The sequence below is a fragment of the Nicotiana tabacum genome, chromosome 22 (genome assembly GCF_000715075.1).
Source record: "Nicotiana tabacum cultivar K326 chromosome 22, ASM71507v2, whole genome shotgun sequence".
Classification (NCBI taxonomy): Eukaryota; Viridiplantae; Streptophyta; class Magnoliopsida; order Solanales; family Solanaceae; genus Nicotiana; species Nicotiana tabacum.
In genome coordinates, this window is record NC_134101.1 from 227,102,361 (window position 1) to 227,124,097 (window position 21,737).

The following is a 21,737-nucleotide window of genomic DNA, read 5'->3' on the forward strand; positions in this document are numbered from 1 at the left end:
TTTCCAATCATTCTTCCCAAAAATCCAAAAATCGACCCCGGGCCCGCTTGGTCAAAACACGAGGTTCGGACCAAAACTCGATCACCCATTTATCCACGACCTCAATATATAATTTGTTTTCAAATTCAACCCCAAAACGAGGTCTAAATCACAATTAGTCAAAAAGCTCTAATTCTACCCAAATCCCTAATTTTCTACCCTTAATCACATATTTTAGCCCTAAAAATCTAATGGGTGATGATAGAAATGGAAGAAAACAAGCTTAGGATTACATACCTATGAAGTTATGGTGAAGAAACTCTTCAAAAATCGCCCCAAGAGGTGTGGAGAAAAAGGAGTTATGAAATTTTTGTGAAAATCCCGAATGGCTACTGTTTCTGAACATTTAAAATAACTGGGCGAATTTGGCCTACGCGATCGCGGACCAAAGAATACGATCGCATTGAATAACTGAGGCTATGCATTGTGATCGCAGACTATACCATGCGATCGCATAGAAGGAAATGAAGGCTGGGGGCTAACACATCGCGATCGCGGAGTAGGCAGTGCGATCACATAGAGCAAAAGAAGGACCTCTCAGACTTAACCCTACGCGATCGCATATAACAAAACAGGACCCTGAAGTTTTTCACTATGCGATCGCGGGACTTACTATGCTATCGCATAACGCTAAATCTCTGAACACCAGATGCAGCAGAAAATCTAGATTTTCTAAGTTTAAAATACTCCGACACTTATCCAAAACTCACCCGAGACCTCGGGGCTCCAAACCAAATATACGTACTAACTCAAAAACATCATACGAACTTATCCGAGCGATCAAATCGCCAAAATAACCTCAATAACAACGAATTAAACCTTAAAATCAAAGGATTTTCTCAAACTTCATAAAGCATTAACTTTAGCAATTTAGGTCCGAATCACGTCAAATGATATCCGTTTTTCATCAAATTTCACAAAAACATCTTAAATTATATATAAGATCTGTACCGGGCGCCGGAATCAAATTACGGGCCCGATACTAACATGTTCTAATCAAATTCCATTTCAAATTTCTTTAAAAAATTTCAGAAAATAATTTCCTTTAAAAATTCATTTCTCGGGCTTGGGACCTCGGAATTCGATTTCGGGCATACGCCCAAGTTCCATATTTTCCTACGGACCCTCTGAGACCATCGAATCACAGGTCCGGGTTCATTTACCCAAAATGTTGACCGAAGTCAAATTAACTCATTTTATTACCAAATTTTATCATTTTTCACAGAATTTCATATTTAAGCTTTCCGGCTACGCACCCGGACTGCGTGCGCAAATCAAGGTGATGATAAATGAAGTTTTCAAGGCCTCAGAAGCACGGAATCTAGTTTAAAAATAAGTGATGACCTTTTGGATCATCACAGTACTTCTGTTGGGATAATAATAGAATATATTTTTTATAATTTAAATTAAGATATTACAAAAAAAAAATTAGTTATTACTCTATATAATATTACTCCATAGATGTGAGGTTATAATATTTGAGTTTCTGCCAATAGTTATTCATTTATGTATATAAAATTTATAAAATTTTATGGGATTACAATAGTATCTCACATCGTGCGGGTACTAATACTAGTAACTAAAAATAGTATACTCGCTTCGAAATGCACTCTGAGCCTTCCCTATTCAAAAAACAACTTTTCTTTTTCTGTACAATGAAAATTTACTATCAAATTTATTTAACTAAGGAAAAGAAAGAGACACACACAAAAAAAAAAAAAAAAAAAAACCTGCTTTTTTCTCCTACAATCTCTCGCAATCAATCTTTAAGAAATGACCTCCTGTTTCAAACATTGGAATCATCCCTTTCTTCGCCTTTAATCTTCCTCTTGCACTCGGAGAGGGGGAAAAAAAAAAGAATTATGCAATTTATGATGAATATTCTCTCTTTAACAAATTATTATTTCTTTTCTTGACCCCTCCAAATCCTCATTTTCTTTCATGTTTTTCATCATCATGCCACTCTCAATCCCCATCGTTTTGCCACCTTTTTCACTCATTTGGTTCTAATATATATATATATTCCATCATTCTAATTTCCTTCTCCTTCAATCCTTCCATTTGAAATAAAAGCGCAATTATTATTGTTGTTGTTGCAGATAAATTTTTTTCTATTTCAGATTGAGGCGTAATTATTGTTGTTATTGTTGAATCTTGCAGCTGTTTGAGGTTGAGACGTAATTATTGTTGTCGTTGTTGCTAAATGTCTCTCGTTCTTGTGTTTTTTATTTGAATCTTCCATTTGACATTGAAGCGCATTTATTGTTGTCGTGGTTGGATTTTTCTCTATTTGGAATCAAGTAGTAGCTGTTGTCGTTATTACTGAATTTTGTAGCTGTTTGGGATTGAGGTGTAATTGTTGTTGTCGTTGTTGTTGCTGAATCTCTCTCATTATTGTGCTATCTCTTCATCTCCATTTCTCTACACTTTGTCCCCTAATACAATGGGGAATTGTTGCTCTAGTGGGGAAGAAACAAATGAAATTACAAACAATGAAAATGGACAAACCAACAATCCCAAAAATGAAGAAAATTCATCATCTACACATAATCTTGATTCCACAACACCAACAAAAACAACCCCTCCACCTCCAACAACAACAACAACATCCCCTAGCCCATCATCAAAACCATCAAAACCATCACCAATAGGGCCAGTTTTAGGCAGACCAATGGAAGATGTTAGAACAACATATACAATAGGAAAAGAACTTGGTAGGGGCCAATTTGGTGTAACACATTTATGTACACATAAACAAACAGGAGAACAATTTGCATGCAAAACAATAGCAAAAAGAAAATTAGTGAACAAAGAAGATATTGAAGATGTTAGAAGAGAAGTACAAATAATGCATCATTTGACAGGACAACCTAATATTGTTGAATTAAAAGGAGCTTATGAAGACAAACATTCTGTGCATTTGGTCATGGAGTTGTGTGCTGGAGGCGAACTTTTCGATCGAATTATCGCTAAGGGACATTATACTGAACGTGCAGCAGCTTCATTGCTGAGAACAATTGTGCAAATTGTTCATACTTGTCATTCTATGGGAGTTATTCATAGAGATCTTAAGCCTGAGAATTTTCTACTTCTTAATAAGGATGAGAATGCACCTCTTAAAGCTACTGATTTTGGTCTTTCAGTATTCTACAAGCAAGGTATTAAAATCTATAATTAAACTTTTACCTTTCAATATAATGATAGTGCACGGGCCAGTTTGCGTATTTTGATATTTTATTTACTTCGACTATTTCATCAGGCTTGTTATCTCCTACTAATATATGTATCTAATAACTCTGTCTAAAGTAGGATTTTGGATTTAAATTTGATTGGTCAATTATTAAGTTTTTACCATGGAACACAGTGGTGGAGTCACCTTATGCTAAGAGGACACCCCTTCGCCGGGAAATTACATTGTGTATTTAGATCAAAAAATTATTTCATGTATATACACTATATATTGACTTCCCTTAGCTTCTTTTTGTGTTTAACTTCTTTATATTTTGACATCCCGTAGTAAAATTTCTAGCTTGAATACCCTTTCACCGGAAAATTACGTTGTGCACCTAGGTCAAAAAATTATTTCATGTATATACACTATATGTTGACTTCCCTTAGCTTCTTCGTGTATTTTAACTTCTTTATATTTTGACACCACGGCCCGTAGTAAAATTTCTGGCTTGGATACCCCTTCACCGGAAAATTACATTATCATTATGTACCTAGGTCAAAATTATTTTAATGTATATACACTATATTTTGACTTCTCTTAGCCTCTTCGTGTGTTTAACTTCTTTATATTTTGATACTCATTAATAAAATTTCTGGCTCCAGCACTAATTGAACACAATACACTTTTAAAAATTTTGGTGATTGTCATATATTTGTTTTTTCTGCAGGAGATGTATTTAAAGACATTGTGGGTAGTGCATATTACATTGCACCTGAAGTCTTGAAAAGAAGATATGGACCAGAAGTTGATATATGGAGTATTGGAGTTATGTTATATATTCTTCTTTGTGGTGTTCCTCCTTTCTGGGCAGGTAAATCACATACATAAGACTTAGGGTGTGTTTGGTATCAAGGAAAATATTTTCCAATATGAACTCATTTTCCTCCAATTGGAGGAAAATGTTTTCCTTATCAATAGAAACGAAAATATTTTTCAAAACTCCTTCTCAACTTTACCCGCCTTCACCAACCACCCGACCCCCTCTCCGAAAAAAGACTTTCTTTTTTCTTCATATTTCAGTTTTTTCCGTTACCACCCACCCTACTATCCCTCCACCCCCCCTAAAAACCCCCCCCCCAAAAAAAAAATTATTATTTTTTACCTTAATTTTTTTTTTGTTTTTTTGCAATTTTAAATTTCTGTTTTTTTGTTTTTCTGCATCACCCACCCCAATCCCCCACCCGCACCAAAAAAATTTGTAATTTAAATTTCTATTTTTTTTGTTTTACCGCCCCCCTCCAGCCCTTGCCCTCCCCCATGCACACCCCCCCCCCCCAAAATCCCCCGGAAAAAATATTTTTTAAATATATTTTTCAGTTTTGATTTTTTTATTTATCTGTTTAAATGTTCAAAATTTTACAAGTTCCAAAAATTATAAGTTCGGAGGTTTATGTGTTTAGAAGTTTACGGGTTTAGAAATTATAAAGTTTACGGGTTCAAAATTCCGCGGTTTTGAAAGTTTAGCGGTTCGAAAGTTTATGAAATTTGTGGGTTCGGAGGGTTGTTGGTTTGAAAGTTTATGACTTCATGTTTGTTATATCTAAATTATTTATGAATACTCTTGAGAAGTCATTTTTCTTAATTTGTATACCAAACACCGCAAAATAAATAAGATTACTACTTATTTTCCGAAAAAATATTTTCTTGGAAAATCACCCTAAAGATCAAATTGTTCGCATCTAAATATCTCATGTTTATGCTAAACCAATAAATATATGATATGTGTCTTTTATACGTATATTTATTAGTTAATCATGATTAAGTGATATATATGATCGCTTTAATTTATAACTTCCAAGATGAACTTTCATGGTTCGGGTGTGGCCAAGTACCTCCCCATTTACCTTTTTCATCATTTCTTTTGCACTGAAATAATAAAATACAGGCGAAAATAACCTCTTGCAAAAATTAAGGTGAGACTAAGTAATGGACCCAATGTGATCCGAGCCTTTCTCTAACCTGTGCAACTAGGTCTTTAGGGGGCCGTTTGGTATGATGGATAATAATCCTAAGATAAAAATTTAGTACCACCTTATCCATTTTTTTGTTACTAATTTTGGGATAAGTTATCCCAGAATTAAAAATAGTACCGAGATAATTTATACCTGCCAAAGAGTGGAATAGTAATCCCAAGATAAGTTATCCCGGGATAAAACAGTAAATTAACAATCTCATGATCACTACAACATACCAAACAATCAATTAAGAAATAATATTAGGATAACCAATTAATCCTAGTATAGCTTGTCTTCAAACGAAACGACCAGTACATTATTGAGCTGCAAGTTTTAATAATAAAGATACATAAAACTCTAGTTATTGTATGTAAAATAACAAATCTTATTGTGTCACTCTTGGCATAGGTTAAAGTCATTGAACAATTAAATCTCTTTTATTTTTTCAGAAAATGAAAATGGAATATTCAATGCAATATTGAGGGGACATATTGATTTTTCAAGTGATCCATGGCCTTCAATTTCCAGTGGAGCCAAAGACCTTGTCAGGAAGATGTTGACCATAGATCCCAAGCAGAGATTAACAGCTATGCAAGTCCTCAGTAAGTTATTTGTACAACAATAAGTGATCTGATCGTGTAAATATTTGTTTGAAACATCAGTTCATACAATTTAAACTAAAAAAAGGACAGCCCCGCGCACAATCCTGCATTCATGTAGGATCCAAGAAAGAGCCGTACCCCAAAAATTGTGATGTAGACAGCCTACTCTAATGCAAGCATTAGTGATTGCTACCACGGCTCGACCCCGCGACATATATGTCACACAGAGACAACTTTACCTTTTCTCTAATGCTCCCCTTGATACAATTTAAAATCTTCCGAGTATTACATAATCAAAGAACTTATGTCCTATGCACGGGCGATAAAGAAGATTATTTACACAATTAAGTTATTTATAAGGTAATTACAGGTAAATCTTTATGATAAGCATTAATTGGAGGCCTGTTTATATAGCTCACATGTACTCTAACTAATTAAATTGTTGTGTATTAAGATCATTCATGGATCAAGGAGGATGGAGAAGCACCAGATACACCACTGGACAATGCTGTTTTACATAGGCTCAAACAATTCAGAGCTATGAACAAGTTTAAGAAAGTTGCTCTTCGGGTAAATTTTACACGTTCAGTATAATTTAACTTGTTACAGTAAATTGTTTGTCTTATATTCCAGGTTACTAGTCCACTTCTTACGGACATTTATCTTAATTATCTTTTAGGTGACCTAATAACGTAAAAGTTCTTTTATCTTGTCAGTATATAGAAGTTAAACTCTTGTTAGTATGAGAGCGTATAACGACACGTGGCGATCAAATTTTTGTTGTTAATATTGACTTTTGAGAAATCTTCTTATGGATTTAAAAGTATATTTTATGTTAACTAAGTAATTAATACATTTAAAGGAATACAAAATTAATTTAGGGGAAGATATTTTCAGGTTATTGCAGGGTGTCTATCAGAGGAAGAAATTATGGGATTGAAGCAAATGTTCAAAAGTATGGACGCTGATAACAGTGGATCAATAACAATTGAGGAATTAAAGCAAGGATTAGCCAAACAAGGAACTAAACTATCAGATTATGAGATTAAACAGTTAATGGAAGCTGTAAGTTCTGCAACTTCTTTTTTTTCTTTTAAATAATATGGTGTCCAGTCTAGTTTACATGCACCTCGACTGATTCTGTGGAGTACTTGCTATCTCCCGCGAGCAATTCTACAAACTTAATTTTCAATCAATTTTTCTCATTCTATCTCGAAGTATCCATTCACTCAAAATTGCTCAGCTTCTATTTCTACTTTCCATTAGCGAATACAAGCTTTTTCGAGTTTTTAATAGCCTCTTCCCCTTCCCCTTCCCCCTCCCCGCTGTTCTTCTGAATTTCGATTGCTTATTTTCACAAGCACAAATTCCGCTTTTTTCGGAAAAATATTCTTTCACAAAATAAGCCATCTTTTAGATCCAAATTAAGCCTTCATAATTCGGAATTTTTCGAAAATTCAAGGCTTATTCAATTTTTATTTGAGGTAAAGGAAATTTTTCTTTGTATAGGAATGAATATAAATGATACATATACCCAACCTCTATTATCTTCAATAGTAATTTTATCAAATGTGTACAAGGACATAATATTTTACTTTTTGCTCCCACTGAAAGGCATAGTAGGTAAAAAGACTATTGATTGAATTATTTCCTCCTCGAGTAGGTTGTTTTTGAAAGTTTATTTTTAATGCTAATTATCTTTTTTATATATTGGGAATATTTAGGCTGATGCTGATGGAAATGGGACCATAGATTATGAAGAATTCATCACAGCAACAATGCACATGAACAGAATGGATAAAGAAGAACATCTTTACACTGCATTCCAATATTTTGATAAGGATCACAGCGGGTAAGTTCCATAATATGATATTTATCTGGAAAAATAAAAGAAAAATAAAAGGAAAAACCTAAATAAAAGAGAAAAAAAATGAAAACCTGATAATTAAGTTGGGGAAAATAAAATAAGTGACTATTATTCCTCCTTTTCTTTTCTATTCTATTTTACATTTTTTCCGCTTACTTTTTCATTTGAATTTCAAAATTCGGTTCATTCCTGACTACATGTTATTTGGACACTTCTTAAATTTTATTTTTTCATCGAAAAGCGCCCAATTTAGTAAAGGGGCAAATTCGTGAATTTAATTCCTTCTGGTATTATGTTATTATAGAATCGGAAAACAATATACTTAAATACTATCCAAACTAAAGTAGAGAGCAATTAAATTAACTTCCTCTTCTTTCTCTTTAGTTGTATTGAAAAAATTAAACTACTTCAAATCCCGTAAGTGCTGCAAATTTTTGCACAATACGAGTATAACTTCAATGGCGGACCCAAAAGTAGGTATCTGTGAAAATGCCCCTTTTTTCGTCGTATAACGTCCAATCTAGTAAAGGGGCAAATTCGTGGATTTAATTCCTTCTTTTTTTATAGAATCAGAAAACAATATACTTGAATAATATCCAAACTAAGTAGGGAGTAATTTTATATTGAACATCCTCTTCTTTCTTTTTATTTTCCCTAGATTATGTTTTAATGTTGCTGAGGATAGTATTCCACCTTAGTTAATATGTGCTTGTCATTTTTCTTCAGATATATATCAAGAGAAGAGCTAGAGCAAGCTCTGCGAGAATTTGGTATGAATGACGAAAATGATTTGAGGGAAATCATTGATGAAGTTGACACTGATCATGTAAGTCAAAACAACTAAATATACACATGCCAATACACATTCATTCTTTTTTTTCTTTGAGTTTGACTATATTTTCCTGAACCGAGGGCCTATCGGAAACAACCTCTACCTTCACAAGGTAGGGATAAGGTTGCGATACACTATCCTTCCCAGACCCACTTGTGGAATTACGCTTGGTTTGTTGTTGCTGTTGTAATAAATAATAAGTTCATCAATCAATATTTTTTGGTTTTGCAGGATGGTCGGATAAATTACGATGAGTTTGTAGCAATGATGAAGAAAGGAAATCCTGAAGCAGCAACAATGAACCCAAAGAAAAGAAGGGATTCATTTGTTGCATAAATTTTCATCATCAATTAATGAAAAATGTCTCAAAAGAATGAAAGACAATTATGTTAATTGTCCTTGTTGTAGAGAAGACCAAACTATTACATAGTAAAAATTTCAAGAACCATTCATGAGACATTGTATATTAAATATGATATTAAGAAGAAACACACACATACACACATTTACAAAGAATAGATTGTAAAAGTCATGGCTATGTTGAGATTTGAGGGTTAATAGGATCTTCTAATGCCAAACGCAGTTTGGTTAAAGCTTTGATCTGAAAAGAATGGAGGTCTTTCAGAGTATATATGTATCGATACTTCTGCAATTTAGAAAGTAGGTTTAAAAGTTCATTTTAATCCGTTACCTCTCAGATATTTTTCGTGTAAACATCATATTCATTCACTCCAATTGTGTTTGTTAGTACTTCGTTTTATACCTCAACTCTAGAGATGTAATATGTGCAAATAAATTAACACACGGAAGAAGAAATATACTTTTTTGTGTCCGAGCCAGCTTGTCCACATCTCGACGAGTATATGGTATCTCCCATCAGCATAGAAACATGCTTAACTCTGTCCATCAAAGCTTAAACAAATGAGAAGAAAGTACCTAGCATTTTCTTTTCCTCTCCGCCGCTGGAAATTGAATCTTGGTCTCCTATAGTTTTCTCCTATTTCATTGATGCTCGGCCGCACTCTTGGCTGCCAGAAGAAGAAATATATATTTGAGACAATTTCTCGTCTGTTTTTCATTGCAAATGAACAAAACAATTCATTAAACTTATAGCCTACTTTGATTCAAGACAACACAACAAGGTAACAAAACTAGAAAACTATAGTTGACCACTGCTGCTAAAATACAACTTATTATCCCCATTCCCCCTGCTGCTAGGGATCCCCAGCTCATCCACTGTGATTCTTTGAACTTGCGATTATAGGTTGGAAGTGAAAGACAACGCATCACTAAGCCAACCCTTTTTTTCCCCTTTTTTTGTGATTTTTGGATCAGTTTGCGTGCATCTCGATGGATTCACTGGATACCTGCAACCTCCGACCACCACAAGTACCGAGTATGGCCTAGTGGTCAATAAAGTGCGTTAAGAGCCATGAGGTCTCAAGTTCAAATATAGTAGAGGCAAAAACACTAGGTGATTTCTTCCCATTTATCCAAGCGTAGATAGAGTTACCTGGTTACTGGTTACCTGCTGCTATAACCTGTTGCTAGTGGGAGGCAGCAGGTATCTCGTGAAATTAGTCGAGGTACGTGCAAGTTGGTCCAGACACCACGATTATCATAAAAAAATTAAAAAAAAAAAAGGGTGGGTGGGGGTGGGGGTTACTTTATATTCCTTAAGCTCTGCTCAGTCCCTTAAGAAATCCTATTCCTTTTTTTGATGAAGTAAGAGATATTATAAAAAGTATCAAGAAGATGCAAAAGAGCACTGTCCAGGTGCTAATACAAAAGATGATATGTTAGCTCTGTACAGATGGTCCTATGCTAGTGTTAGGGAGCTAACAAAATCCAAAAATAATTCGGGGGAGCTAATAGGGGAGAGGTTACTCCAGCTTTATAAAAAAACTATACAATTAGCTTTCAAGGAGTAATTAGGAGTTGCTAAACCCTCAAAACATCTTCTATTCCTTTCTGTCCAAATAACCCAAAAAATACATCCAGGAATCATTTTCCAGATCTTGCTGATGGATTTACCAACTTTCCATCGACTCCAGCTACTATAAGCATCTTTAGTACTCTCTGGCATCACCCAGTTGAATCCTAAAACTGAAAGGAACATATTCCAAATATCCGTAGCAACTGGACAATGCAAAAATAGATGTCTGTTTGTTTTAAAATCCTGCTGGCACATGTAGCATCTATTAACTATGGGAATACTCCTTTTGCAAAGATTATCTTGAGTGAGGCACGCTTCCTTCAATGCAGTCCAGCTATGACATATAACTTTGGGGGGTAATTTTGTTTTCCAGATGAGCTTCCAAGGCCAATTGTCCACCATTTCATTTTGGCTAATATTATGTAGGTATCCTGCTTTCACTGTGTATATTCCTTTAGTACTTGCTCCCCATATGAGTTTATCTGGAAGCTGCTCATTGACCATGCATTTCTCCAATTGGGTGAATTACTTAGCCTTCTTAAGAAATCCTATTCCTTTCATCCCATATAATCCTAACAAGTCATAAACTGGCTAGTTTCTCTATTGCTTCAAACTCAGCCTCAAACTTCCTCATATTCCGAATTGCCAACCATTCAAAGTTCAAAATTTTTTTTTTCTGAATTATCATCAATTTCGGCATACAGGACATATCTAACCAGTTGTTGACAGAGTTATCTAGATGGGTGTTCAAAATCTAGAGGTAATGAATAATGTGAGCTTTAGTGTAAGCTCAAAATTCCACTCCACTTTCACGCAGATATTCAAGGAAGCTAAAGAATAACTTCAATTTTGTTCAATAAGAACCTCACCTGTGAAATCCATCCCCTTGAAGTTGATTTACTTTGATTATCATTCGATGACATGCAAATTCATCGTTGATGCCATGTGATCCTCGCAAAATTGGACTTGCTGGCTGCAAATTCATTCCATTGAAGTTGATTTACATTGATTATCATTCGATGACGTGCAATTTCATTGTTGATGCCATATGATCCTCCACTTTCAACATTGGTTGCTGGGTACAAATTCATCCCATTGAAGATGATCAGACTGCTTCAATTATCAGGGGCTTCAATTATCAGGGGATGACTAATTAGCAACTTCTTGATTGGCACGATATAACCTGAATTGTCATCATTTCTGGACTTAGCTAGACAGGTGATAATGTGAGGGCAATGCATAATACAAAAATATAAGAACTTCTGATTCACCAGTCTTTGCTCACTTCTCTAGATATGTAAAACAGTGATGCAAATTACGATAAGCAATGAATAAAAATATCAAGTATGGCACAATCCTTGTTGTAATTGCAAATGCATAACAGCAATTCACATGCACAATTCAATTAGCCAGCTCGCAGAACTTCTAGAAAAGGACATTTTTAGTTGTTTTTTTGTGCCTAAAGCAATTGTTATTATTTAGCAGGATTTTAAAAGTTACAGAATTTATTTCCCAGTTAATTCTAAATCATAATTTTGAGTATTTAAGTTTGAGTATTTCCCAGACAAGAGGGGTTGCTCTGATGGTAAGCAACCCCCACTTCCAACCGAGAGGTTGTGAGTTCGAGTCTCCCCAAGAGCAAGGTGGGAAGTTCTTGGAGGGAAGGATGTCGGGGGTCTATTTGGAATCAGTCTCTCTACCCTAGGGTAGGGGTAAGGTCTGCGTACACACTACCCTCCCCAGACCCCACCAAGTGGGATTATACTGGGTTGTTGTTGTTGTAAGTTTGAGATAAGGAATTTCAATATTTTCTCTAACCTAGGGAAAAAAATATATAATTCTGAGTTGCAACCCAAACTGAGGACAATGCCTAAGGTGTTGAGGAAGTAATGGACTTTCTTCCTCTATTCCATTGTCCGTTGACCTTGTCAACAACCTTGCCATCTTCAAAGCACCTTTGACTTAAATAACCTGCAATCATATCAATCATAAAACCTCCTTCGCCCAACGAATTTTAGCTATGAAATATGAATCCTAAACTGTTCAAACCTGCTCCAATCACCCTGCCACCAGTAGACTACAGATACCAGAAAGCATATCAAGGAAAGCGCATGTCATAAGTGTGACAATAGGGGAGGGAGACTATATCAACCCAACCCCTTGTTTTGAGTATTTGTGTTCCAGTTCATGTTTGAAACTTTACATGAGTTGGTATTTTGTTTTGGGCCTTGTTGGTATAGTTCGGGTTGAGATCCAAGGGGCTTGTGGTGGTATCGGACTACTTGAACCATTTCAGTTGTTGCTGAAATTTTTGGTGTCTGGTGCATTGCTATCAATCAAAGAGGTAAGTTGAGTCGACTAGACGAGGAGGCTTTGCTCTCTGCAATCACGACCAACTCACCATGAACACAGTAGTCAACCATATTGACTCTCCACAAACGTGGAGCCATGACCGCGATCATGATGAATTAGCGGGGAGTTGAATGAAGGGTTAAATGATCTTCGTGATCGCGAAGGGTAGACCACGAACGCGATGATCTAGGCTAAGCCTGGACAGCGATTGTGATAGGTGGTTCGCAATTGCAATTAGGGAAATTGCCTGAGCATAAATATCCGCTATAATGAAATCAGATTGGATTTTCTTCCATTTTTGGCACAGAGGAACTCGTGGGTGATTCCTTTCCCGACTGAAATCGACCCAAATCACAGAGGTCACAATTCCTTTAAACTATCTGATGATTAAACTTGAACCTGGTTGAATTCTAACCATAAAAACATGAGATTCAAGAGGGGAATTGGGGTTTTTAGACACTAGATACACTCCTATACTATGTACTAACCTATGTTGCTCGGACTCTCCGAAAATGTCGCCGGGTGCGTGTCGGATACTCCAAAAGTAGTGTATTTTTGGAGAATCCGACACGAGTACGGCAACATTTTGGAGAGTCCACGCAACATTGGTACTAACTAAAGCAAAAGTAAAAACTAAAGCACAAAGAAAAACACTACATTAGCAGTTTGAAAGACATTGAAATAAGCTTAAATAAAAAATAAAAAATAAATAAAAAAAGACTCAAACATGTGCAGAAGCAGAGTAACTAAAACAAAGAAAGAAAACTCAAAGATGTGCAGAAACAGCATAGTGCAGGTAGGGAATCAGGATAGTAAAAATTGCAGAATACATCAGCAAAAGGCAAAACTTAAGCACATGAAAAGTAACTGAGTCTGCTTTTGGCAGAACTCCCGGGGAAGTAGCAGAATCCAGATTCCAGAAGGACTGATTATGGGAATAAATTCTGTGAAAAGCAGAACAGTTTTGTGAAATGCACAATTGATTGAGTCCAGGTTTATCCAATATAAAGGCATAGGATTTGACTTGTTTCCATTCATTTGTTTCAGAATCGGCTTAGACAAGCACAAAAGAGCTCGACCCGGTCAAGAATGAATATTCAAAGACAACAGAGCAATTTTCGGCCATTACATTAGCACAATGATTCACTCAAGATTCATTCACAACAAAAGCACTACACCAGCAAGAAGTTCGAAACACACACACCCAAATTCATGCCCCAAGTATGTCGATTTCATAACTCAGCTCATGTAGTGCAACAATATCTCAACAAAGAAGTAACAATCTCAATCATTCAAGTGTAAAAACTCTTAGATAGTCTAAATTGAAACCCTTCAAAACTCATAGAATTTATACAAGATTTACCACAAGAAACTCAGCCAACTTAGGTGAGAAACATACCTGGTAATTCAACAAGAATGAGAGAATTAAGGTTATGGTTCGAGGACTCTTGCTGTGAAGGGAACGTTAATGTAAAGGGGAAGAAGGCGAAACATTGAAATTCGATGATGGAGGGAAAGAAAGAGTGTTGTGAGATTATATTATTGAGCTGCCAGAAGCATGTGAGATTATATTACTGAGCAGAATCTAACTGAAGCTTGGGGATACTCTTGTGAAGCTTCATCAACAATTCACTACAGGGAATGCTAAATCCTTCTGAGGTTTTCTGTGAAAATTTTGGCAACAGTTCCTCCACATTAATATCTTCAGAAAAATTACAAAGACATTCCAAGATAGTTGAAGTAATTCTCGAGTCTAGCTCAATACCCTTAGCAGCCATTTTGTGAAGCAAATCAACAATTTCTCCTGTTTGACCATTCAAACTAAAACCCTTGAGTAAACAATCATACACAGTAATGTCTGCCAAGCCAGAAGCATCCATTATCTCAAATAACTTTTTCGCCTCCTCCAATTGTCCTAGCTTCGAAAACCTATTTATTAATATGGAGAAAGTGAATACATCGGGATTCAAACCCCTCCTATTCATACCAATAAGCAACTCCTTGGCTGATTGCAAATTTCCTGCTTCGAGAGTCGAACGAATGATAATATTGTACGAGACTATATCAGGTTCACAATTTGCATCTAACATTTCTTTAAACAACCCCGTCGCTTGCTCCAAGCTACCCTCTTTGCACAAGGCATCCATCAATGAGTTGTAGTCAAAAGCAGTCGGATGATATCCATTCTTTCTAAATCTAAGAAACAAACCTTTTGCTATATTGAGCACATTTAGCTTGCAAAATCCATCAATTATAGTGTTATAGGTTATTGAATCGGGAATAAAATTCAATTGATTTAGCTGCTTCCAGAGTTCCAAAGCTCTGACAACATTGTTTGCCTCTAAGTAAGCTCCAATAAGTACAGTAAAGGTTCCGATATCAGCTAGGCTCTTGTTCTCAACCATCTTGTTATGAATTTTTGCAGCCTTATCAAGCTGGCCGTCTCGGCAAAGTCCGCGTATCAATACGTTCATTGTAATAACATTCGGTTGAACATAAGTCTCGTCACCCAACATCGATTCGAAAAGTGTCACTGCATCATCCACTTTCCCACTTTCAGAAAGTCCTTTTAGTAGTGTATTGTAAGTGACCAAGTCGGGTGTCTTGCCTTTTGCTATCATCACCTTTAAAATGTGAAAAGCATCGGCCAATGACCCTTCCTTGCATAGTGCACTAAGAAGAATATTGTAAGTTATATTTCCGGGCTCTTCACCCCTATCAAGAATCAAATTGAACAATTCCATTGCTTTTTTAGCCCTCCCGTTAGTGCAGAGGGCACCAATCATACCCGCAAACATAAAACTGTCGGGCTGGATTCCCCTGTTCAACATATCATCATACAACATTGTACTTTCTTTCAATTTGCCCTGCTTACAAAATCCATTAATTAAGCACGAATAAGTGACTACAATCGGAGAAATTCCTTTCTCCAACATCTTATTCAAAAGTTCTTTCCCTCTACTAACATACCCTTTGTTGCAAAGCCCATTTATAAGTGTAGTATACACGACAACATCAGCTTCCAGACCCTTCGTTCTCATCTCTTCCAACAACTCCATCGCATCGTCCAACCTACCCTCGGAACAAAGACCCTCCATCAAAATGCTATACGTATACGAGTTCGGACCACAACTCACCACATTTTCCATACTAAACCTCAAATCCAGAGCCTCCTCTATTTTCTTCTCTTTGCAAAGTCCTCTCATGAGGGTGTTTAAACTAACCACATCGGGTGTTACCTCTTTCTTATCCAAACTACAAGCAAACTCAATAGCCTTAACAACCATACCATTTTCACATAAACCCTTCAATATAACATTTACAATATACACATTAACCTTATAACCATTCTTGAAAATCAACGCCAATACACCAATTGCCAATCTTGGGTTTTGAACATACACAAAACATTCAATCAAAGCAGCTAATGATAAAAACCAAGGCAAGACTTGAACTTTTCTCATTTTATGGTACACCCTTAAAGCAAGATTGTAATCCTTATTCTTTGCAAAAGTTACAACAAGAAAATTACAAGTTGACTCTGATGGGATTTGACCCAAATCAAGATTTTGGTTAAAAAGTGAAAATGCATTAATTAATTGGTTTTTTTTAGGGTTTTCACAAAGGGACCTTAATTGGGTATCCAATTTTTGTGTATGTGATGAGTAAAGTGTAGCTGCTGCTGAAAAGTGTTTGATAAAAATTCGATTTTGGGTATTAAAGGGTTCTTGAAAATAAATGCAGAGATTTGTTATTTGCTTTCTAGTCATCATTCTGAACTGACCATAGAGATATGCAGCTGAGGTGACGATTAAGACCAAGAAAGGTGGCAATTACGTTGTGTAAATTGGATTTATGAGAGAAGGTGTGAAGGGTAATACTTTAAACCTAGAACGAGGGTCGAAAATCACCTGTGACGCCACCGCTTATGGCTTCTGCAGCGGTCAGAAAGGCTTGAGTGATAGCTTGAGGTTGAAACAGAACTTTTGTAAGCAGCAAATTTTGTAAAGTAGAAAACATTTTGTAAGAAGCAATTTTAATGAATTTCAGCAGGAATTTAAATTAGTTGAATTAATAAATTTCAATTTTTTTGATTGCTAAAGTAGAGGAAAAGGAAAAAAGTGTATGTAATAAGTGAATTTGATTATGTGTATTTAACTTAGGATTAATTACCGGACAATTATAAATTTGTACAGTTTAATTTTTCTAACTTCAAATTTTCTGTATCAAGTTAAAGTTAGAAATAATTGGTCAAATTGTGAAAAGAACATAGATTTTGAACTCCACCGTACAGAATCCTCATATACTTTAACAACTATTGCCTTTAAGCAGGCATGTGAACATAAAACGTGTCAGATTTTGAAAAAAATACGTTTGTTAAGTCAAGCTGAGAAAATATATTTGAAATTAAAATTATTTTTGGATATATATATTTCACTTGAAAAAAATAGTACAGTTTTTAAAGAGAAAATATTGAGTACTTGAAAAAAAAAAATTCAAGCTTGAAACTCATACTTAAACATTAAGTCTAATGAATAATAAAACAATGTTTTGAAGATGAGTTTTGGAGAAAAGAAAAAAAAAATTGTGGACAAATGAATTAACTATTATATAAAAACTCAAACTACAATACTCCTTAAAAAAACACAACAACAACTTTTATGTACGAGTTCCAAATAAGTTGGAGTCAACGATATAAATTCTCAATCCTTTCATTTAGTTGACTATACTTTTTTTATTTTTATAAATTCAATGTACGCTGGGTTTTGTTGTAGAATAGGATGAATATTTAGAGCTGGCAATATGGCAACTATATCTGAAGCTTCAGTGTGAGTATTCCCCGTGATACAAACGTAATTCATTGCAGGGGAGTGTGCAGGATTTTTCGTAAGTGGTGTCGATATGTAGAAGAAATTAACAAATGAATAATCCCATATTTAAGATATGCTCGGCTGCTTTTTTCATATTTAAGATTTAAAGATTATTCAAATAATCCCGTTCTATAATGATTTAAATTACTTATTGTCAATAATTATGTACCAGTTCAATGGGTTTAATTTTACCATTTCGGATAAAGGTTCAACCCTTGTTGGCTTCAATATTTTTCAAGAAAAAAGACCGAATTTATAAAAATAAATGTATCCTATAGGACTAGATCCCACGTTCTCTCTAATAAATTTGAAGCGTCGAACCAACAAGGCAAAGCCATTTTTGAGGTTAAGCCATGTCATTCCTTTGCATTTGGCTCAAATATTTGCATTTTATATTATTCACAAATATATATTTAGTAATTTTTCCGACAAAGCTGTGTCGGAGCTTAAAATTTGCTGTATAAAAAAGTCATCTTCAACTAGTCATCGAAATAGAGTGCAAGGAATAAGCAAGCTTTTTAATTAACAATGTTGTTATTATTAACCTTTGATGGATGATTGCAAATGTCTATTGTTTAAAGTTGGAGGTCCATCTATGAAGCATGTGTTTAGCCAAAAATGAAAGTAATTTAGATATTTTTGATAGCTTAATGACTTATTATGTACTACTGATCACGCCCAACTTTAGTCCTAGAAAGGATAAGCGGTCGTTGTAAATATAATCTGGTCTAGGAGTTTAGAGTCGAATCCCACATAAAATTAAGGTTTATCTACAAGTGTTCATTATCACTAAGAAGACAAGTTCGAACAATCCCTAAGTTATAAATATAAAGATTCTTTTGCCTAACTAATTAACTAACAAATTAAAGAAGTGAACTAACAACTAATTACTAAGGGTTGGAGACTCATTAAGGAAGCCTAAAGTTATGATTTCCCCAATTATCGGAATATTTCCCACTATGACTTCTATAATTTCGCTTAATTATTCTCTACCGATCGTGAGTACTTTGGCTATCATAATTCTCTCTTGGGCAACTACCACAATTTACTAGATGTATTCTCTAGAACTACACTAGCTGGCACTAATTCACCACTCATTACGATCACACTAAGGTTTTGTTATCTCTAATCCCACCTTTAAACCCTTTGTATTGATATCTCACATATTTTAGGAGTGATGTTGTTAAACAACTACCTAAACGCGTATTCTCTCTCAAGCAATACACACTAAATAGGCACAGTCAATTGATGGTCATTCAATCAACAACAAAAAAACACGTAGTTGAACGAGTAGAAAAATCCAATGGCTCAATTATATAAAAACATAACAAGAATTCATCCTCCAAAAGGTTCCATCAAAACCATAGATAACAAATTAGCTATTCATAATAGTATGCAAAACTATAATATTAGAATTCATAACAAATAATGGAAATAAAGGAAGAACGGGGGAAAAACGTAAAGTTGAATCCTTCTTCTTCTTGCTCCTAGCATAGTTTTTGCCTCCCTAATGTCTTTTCTCTTCCAAAGTAGTGTCTTTTCCCAAAATCATGTTTTAGGATGTATTTATAGCGACTAGGGTTTGTATGGGACGGATTTTCCTTCTCCTATTACGGATTGGAAAATCTAATTTTTTCTGCTCCGGTCCTAGTCTAGCGAAGTGAACCTCGCTTTGCTGTATGGGAATTTTCTGGTTTCTTCTGCTCCGGTCCCAATTTGGCGAAGTGAACCTCGCTTTGTTGTCCGGGTTTTTTCTCTTTAGCTCTTTATCACCAATTTTTTTCTATTTGATCCTTTTTCCACATAAGTTTGTTCTTCCACATAAAAAACACGTAATGAGCATATTTTCACTTCAAAAGCGGTTTGAACTCCCGCCACTCACACAAGAAATAATACATAAACACATTCAAAACATGCGCTTTTCATCATTTATCACTACCCTCACTTAAACTCTAGCTCGTCTTCGAGCAACTTAAAATTAAGCGCATAGGCAAGAAATATCTTTCAAACATACCAAGCATCACACAAATGACAATAGTTTATATCAACGCTTAGAACCCAGCATATGCACTCTTCATACTGTCTCTCAAGTTTTACACTCATGCCAAGATCATTTAAAATATTCATGTGACTCTTTCTAACATCCTCGCCTCAAAGCTTGACTCTAATACATTCCATATTATGACTTGCTCTTTGTGCCAACTCAAAAATCATAGTCTCTACCAATCCTTTGCAAATCATGTGCCTCATAATTAGGGATTTTGACCGCTTATTTGCTCTCTTTTACTTATGTTTTAGCTCAAAAATGCTTAAAGATATTTCTGAAAACTAATGAAATGTACTTGCTTGCAGAAATATTGAAAAATGAGCCAAAAAAGCCAAAATTAACTCATAAAGGAGTCAAAAGTGAAAAAGAACCAAAACAGGACAAAAAGGCCAGCAGTGCGGACCGCACAATTCTAGTGCGGCTGTAGCAGAGGAGATTTAGAGAGTAGTTTTTGGGCCATCTAAAGTCATGCGGACCGCACCAAAATTGTGCAGCTGCGGGATGTCAAGTGCGATCGCTCTCATTATTATGCGGTCCACAGAAGTGAAGAATCAGAGAGCTGGATTCAAGTCCAAAGTCAAGGAGTGCGGACCACATCATTTTTGTGTGGCCGCACAATCTGAATTGCGGCCGCACTCATTTTATGTGGACCATAGAAGTCCCAAAGTGTCAAGCCCAAGTTCCAGGAATGCTGACCGCACTATAATTGTGCGGCCGCAGAAGCTCATCGTGCGGACCACACTCAAAATTATGCGGCCGCACAACCTTCGCAGGGGCAGTTTTGTTAGAGATTTTCAACGTAGTATAAATAGAACTTTTTGTCATTTTTAGGTTAAGTTTTGTATTGGGAGAGCATCTGAGCCATTTTCTTTACTGTTTTGAGTAATTTTGTACTAGATTAACTTCTAAATATTAGATTTTCTTTCTCTAATCAATTATTATGCATTCTATCTTAATTTCTTGCTGTATTTCTTCATTTTTCATGAGTAGCTAAATTTCTAGCTAGGGTTGTGGCCCAACCCTAGTGTGGATACTTAATGGGTGTTTGATTTAGGGCTTGTTTGTGATTGGGTTAGTGATATTTAGCCTTGTTTATTCTTGTATTCAAGAATTAATGGTTGCAAACATTGATTCATGCCTATTTGACTTAGACTCTACTTGAGAAAGAGAGACTAAGTCTAGAAAAACTTGGCTAACAAAAAATTGGGGTGAACTCAAGAAATTGATAGCCCTAATTAATCTATAGATAGTAAGACCCGACTTGAGCATATATCACTTGATTTGTGCAATATCTATTTGGACTTGAGAAAGCCAGATTGGGCAAAATCACTCAAACTACCGAGAGGTATAGAGTGAGTAATTGCGTGTGATTGCTATATTACTACCCCGACTAATCAAACTTTAACTAGAGTTTACAACCCATTAGGTAACCGCCTAGGTGGAAGTCACGAGCCTAAATCCTTTATCATTTGAAAATCAACCAAAACCAAAAACATTGTCTTCTAGTTTATTATTTGCAATCAATAACTTAAAGTGGAAATAGAAACAACAAACAAGAATGTGGAAGTGCAATTTGAGGCACATTATACAATTACACTAGGTGTATACCTAATCGCATTTCTAACTCCCTGAGAATTCAACCCCGACTCGCGTTGGATTTTATTATTATTTCAACCGCCTCACTACCTATATTTGTGGTGTGAGTTTGGGCGACACCAGTGCCCTCACCAACAACCAAAGAGAGAAAGTAGTTCACACACTCAATATACATTCAAGTGTAGTTTAAGAACTCAAATATAAAAAGAACTCGCTTACTCTCACAGAGAAACTCTTATGTCACCCAAGTTCGTATCATAGGCTTGCCTATAGTGTAAGTCTCTGCTAATTTAAGCTTGCAAAGTCCAGGATCAAGTAGGACTTTATAGGTTGTAATGTAGCCTAAAGGACGGGTAAAATATATTTGAGAAAATAGTGACTAACTCTCCTAAGCACTTTAATACACTA

General features: G+C 35.4%; 2 protein-coding genes across 2 annotated transcripts; one reads left to right on the forward strand and one right to left on the reverse strand.

Annotated features, from left to right (window-relative positions):
* The first annotated feature begins 1,850 nt into the window (after nt 1-1,850).
* On the forward strand, nt 1,851-9,210 carry LOC107763763 (calcium-dependent protein kinase 2-like). The gene is made up of 8 exons (XM_016582260.2): nt 1,851-3,197; nt 3,939-4,082; nt 5,676-5,828; nt 6,283-6,398; nt 6,726-6,893; nt 7,553-7,680; nt 8,422-8,521; nt 8,759-9,210. The coding sequence occupies exons 1-8, from the start codon at nt 2,483-2,485 to the stop codon at nt 8,861-8,863; spliced, it is 1,629 nt and encodes a 542-aa protein (XP_016437746.1). The 5' UTR covers nt 1,851-2,482; the 3' UTR covers nt 8,864-9,210.
* Nucleotides 9,211-9,228: 18 nt separating this feature from the next.
* LOC107763762 (uncharacterized) lies at nt 9,229-16,837 on the reverse strand. The gene is made up of 3 exons (XM_016582259.2): nt 14,215-16,837; nt 11,333-11,646; nt 9,229-9,555 (listed from the first exon to the last, which is right to left on the reverse strand). The coding sequence occupies exon 1, from the start codon at nt 16,586-16,588 to the stop codon at nt 14,387-14,389; it is 2,202 nt and encodes a 733-aa protein (XP_016437745.1). The 5' UTR covers nt 16,589-16,837; the 3' UTR covers nt 9,229-9,555; nt 11,333-11,646; nt 14,215-14,386.
* Between the last annotated feature and the right edge of the window lie 4,900 nt (nt 16,838-21,737).

Coding starts and splice junctions, on each gene's coding strand:
- LOC107763763 (XM_016582260.2), top strand. CDS start 2,483: ATGGGGAATTGTTGCTCTAGTGGGGAAGAAACAAATGAAATTACAAAC. Junction 6,399..6,725: donor TTAAGAAAGTTGCTCTTCGG/GTAAATTTTACA, acceptor AGATATTTTCAG/GTTATTGCAGGGTGTCTATC. Junction 6,894..7,552: donor TTAAACAGTTAATGGAAGCT/GTAAGTTCTGCA, acceptor GGGAATATTTAG/GCTGATGCTGATGGAAATGG.
- LOC107763762 (XM_016582259.2), bottom strand. CDS start 16,588: ATGATGACTAGAAAGCAAATAACAAATCTCTGCATTTATTTTCAAGAA.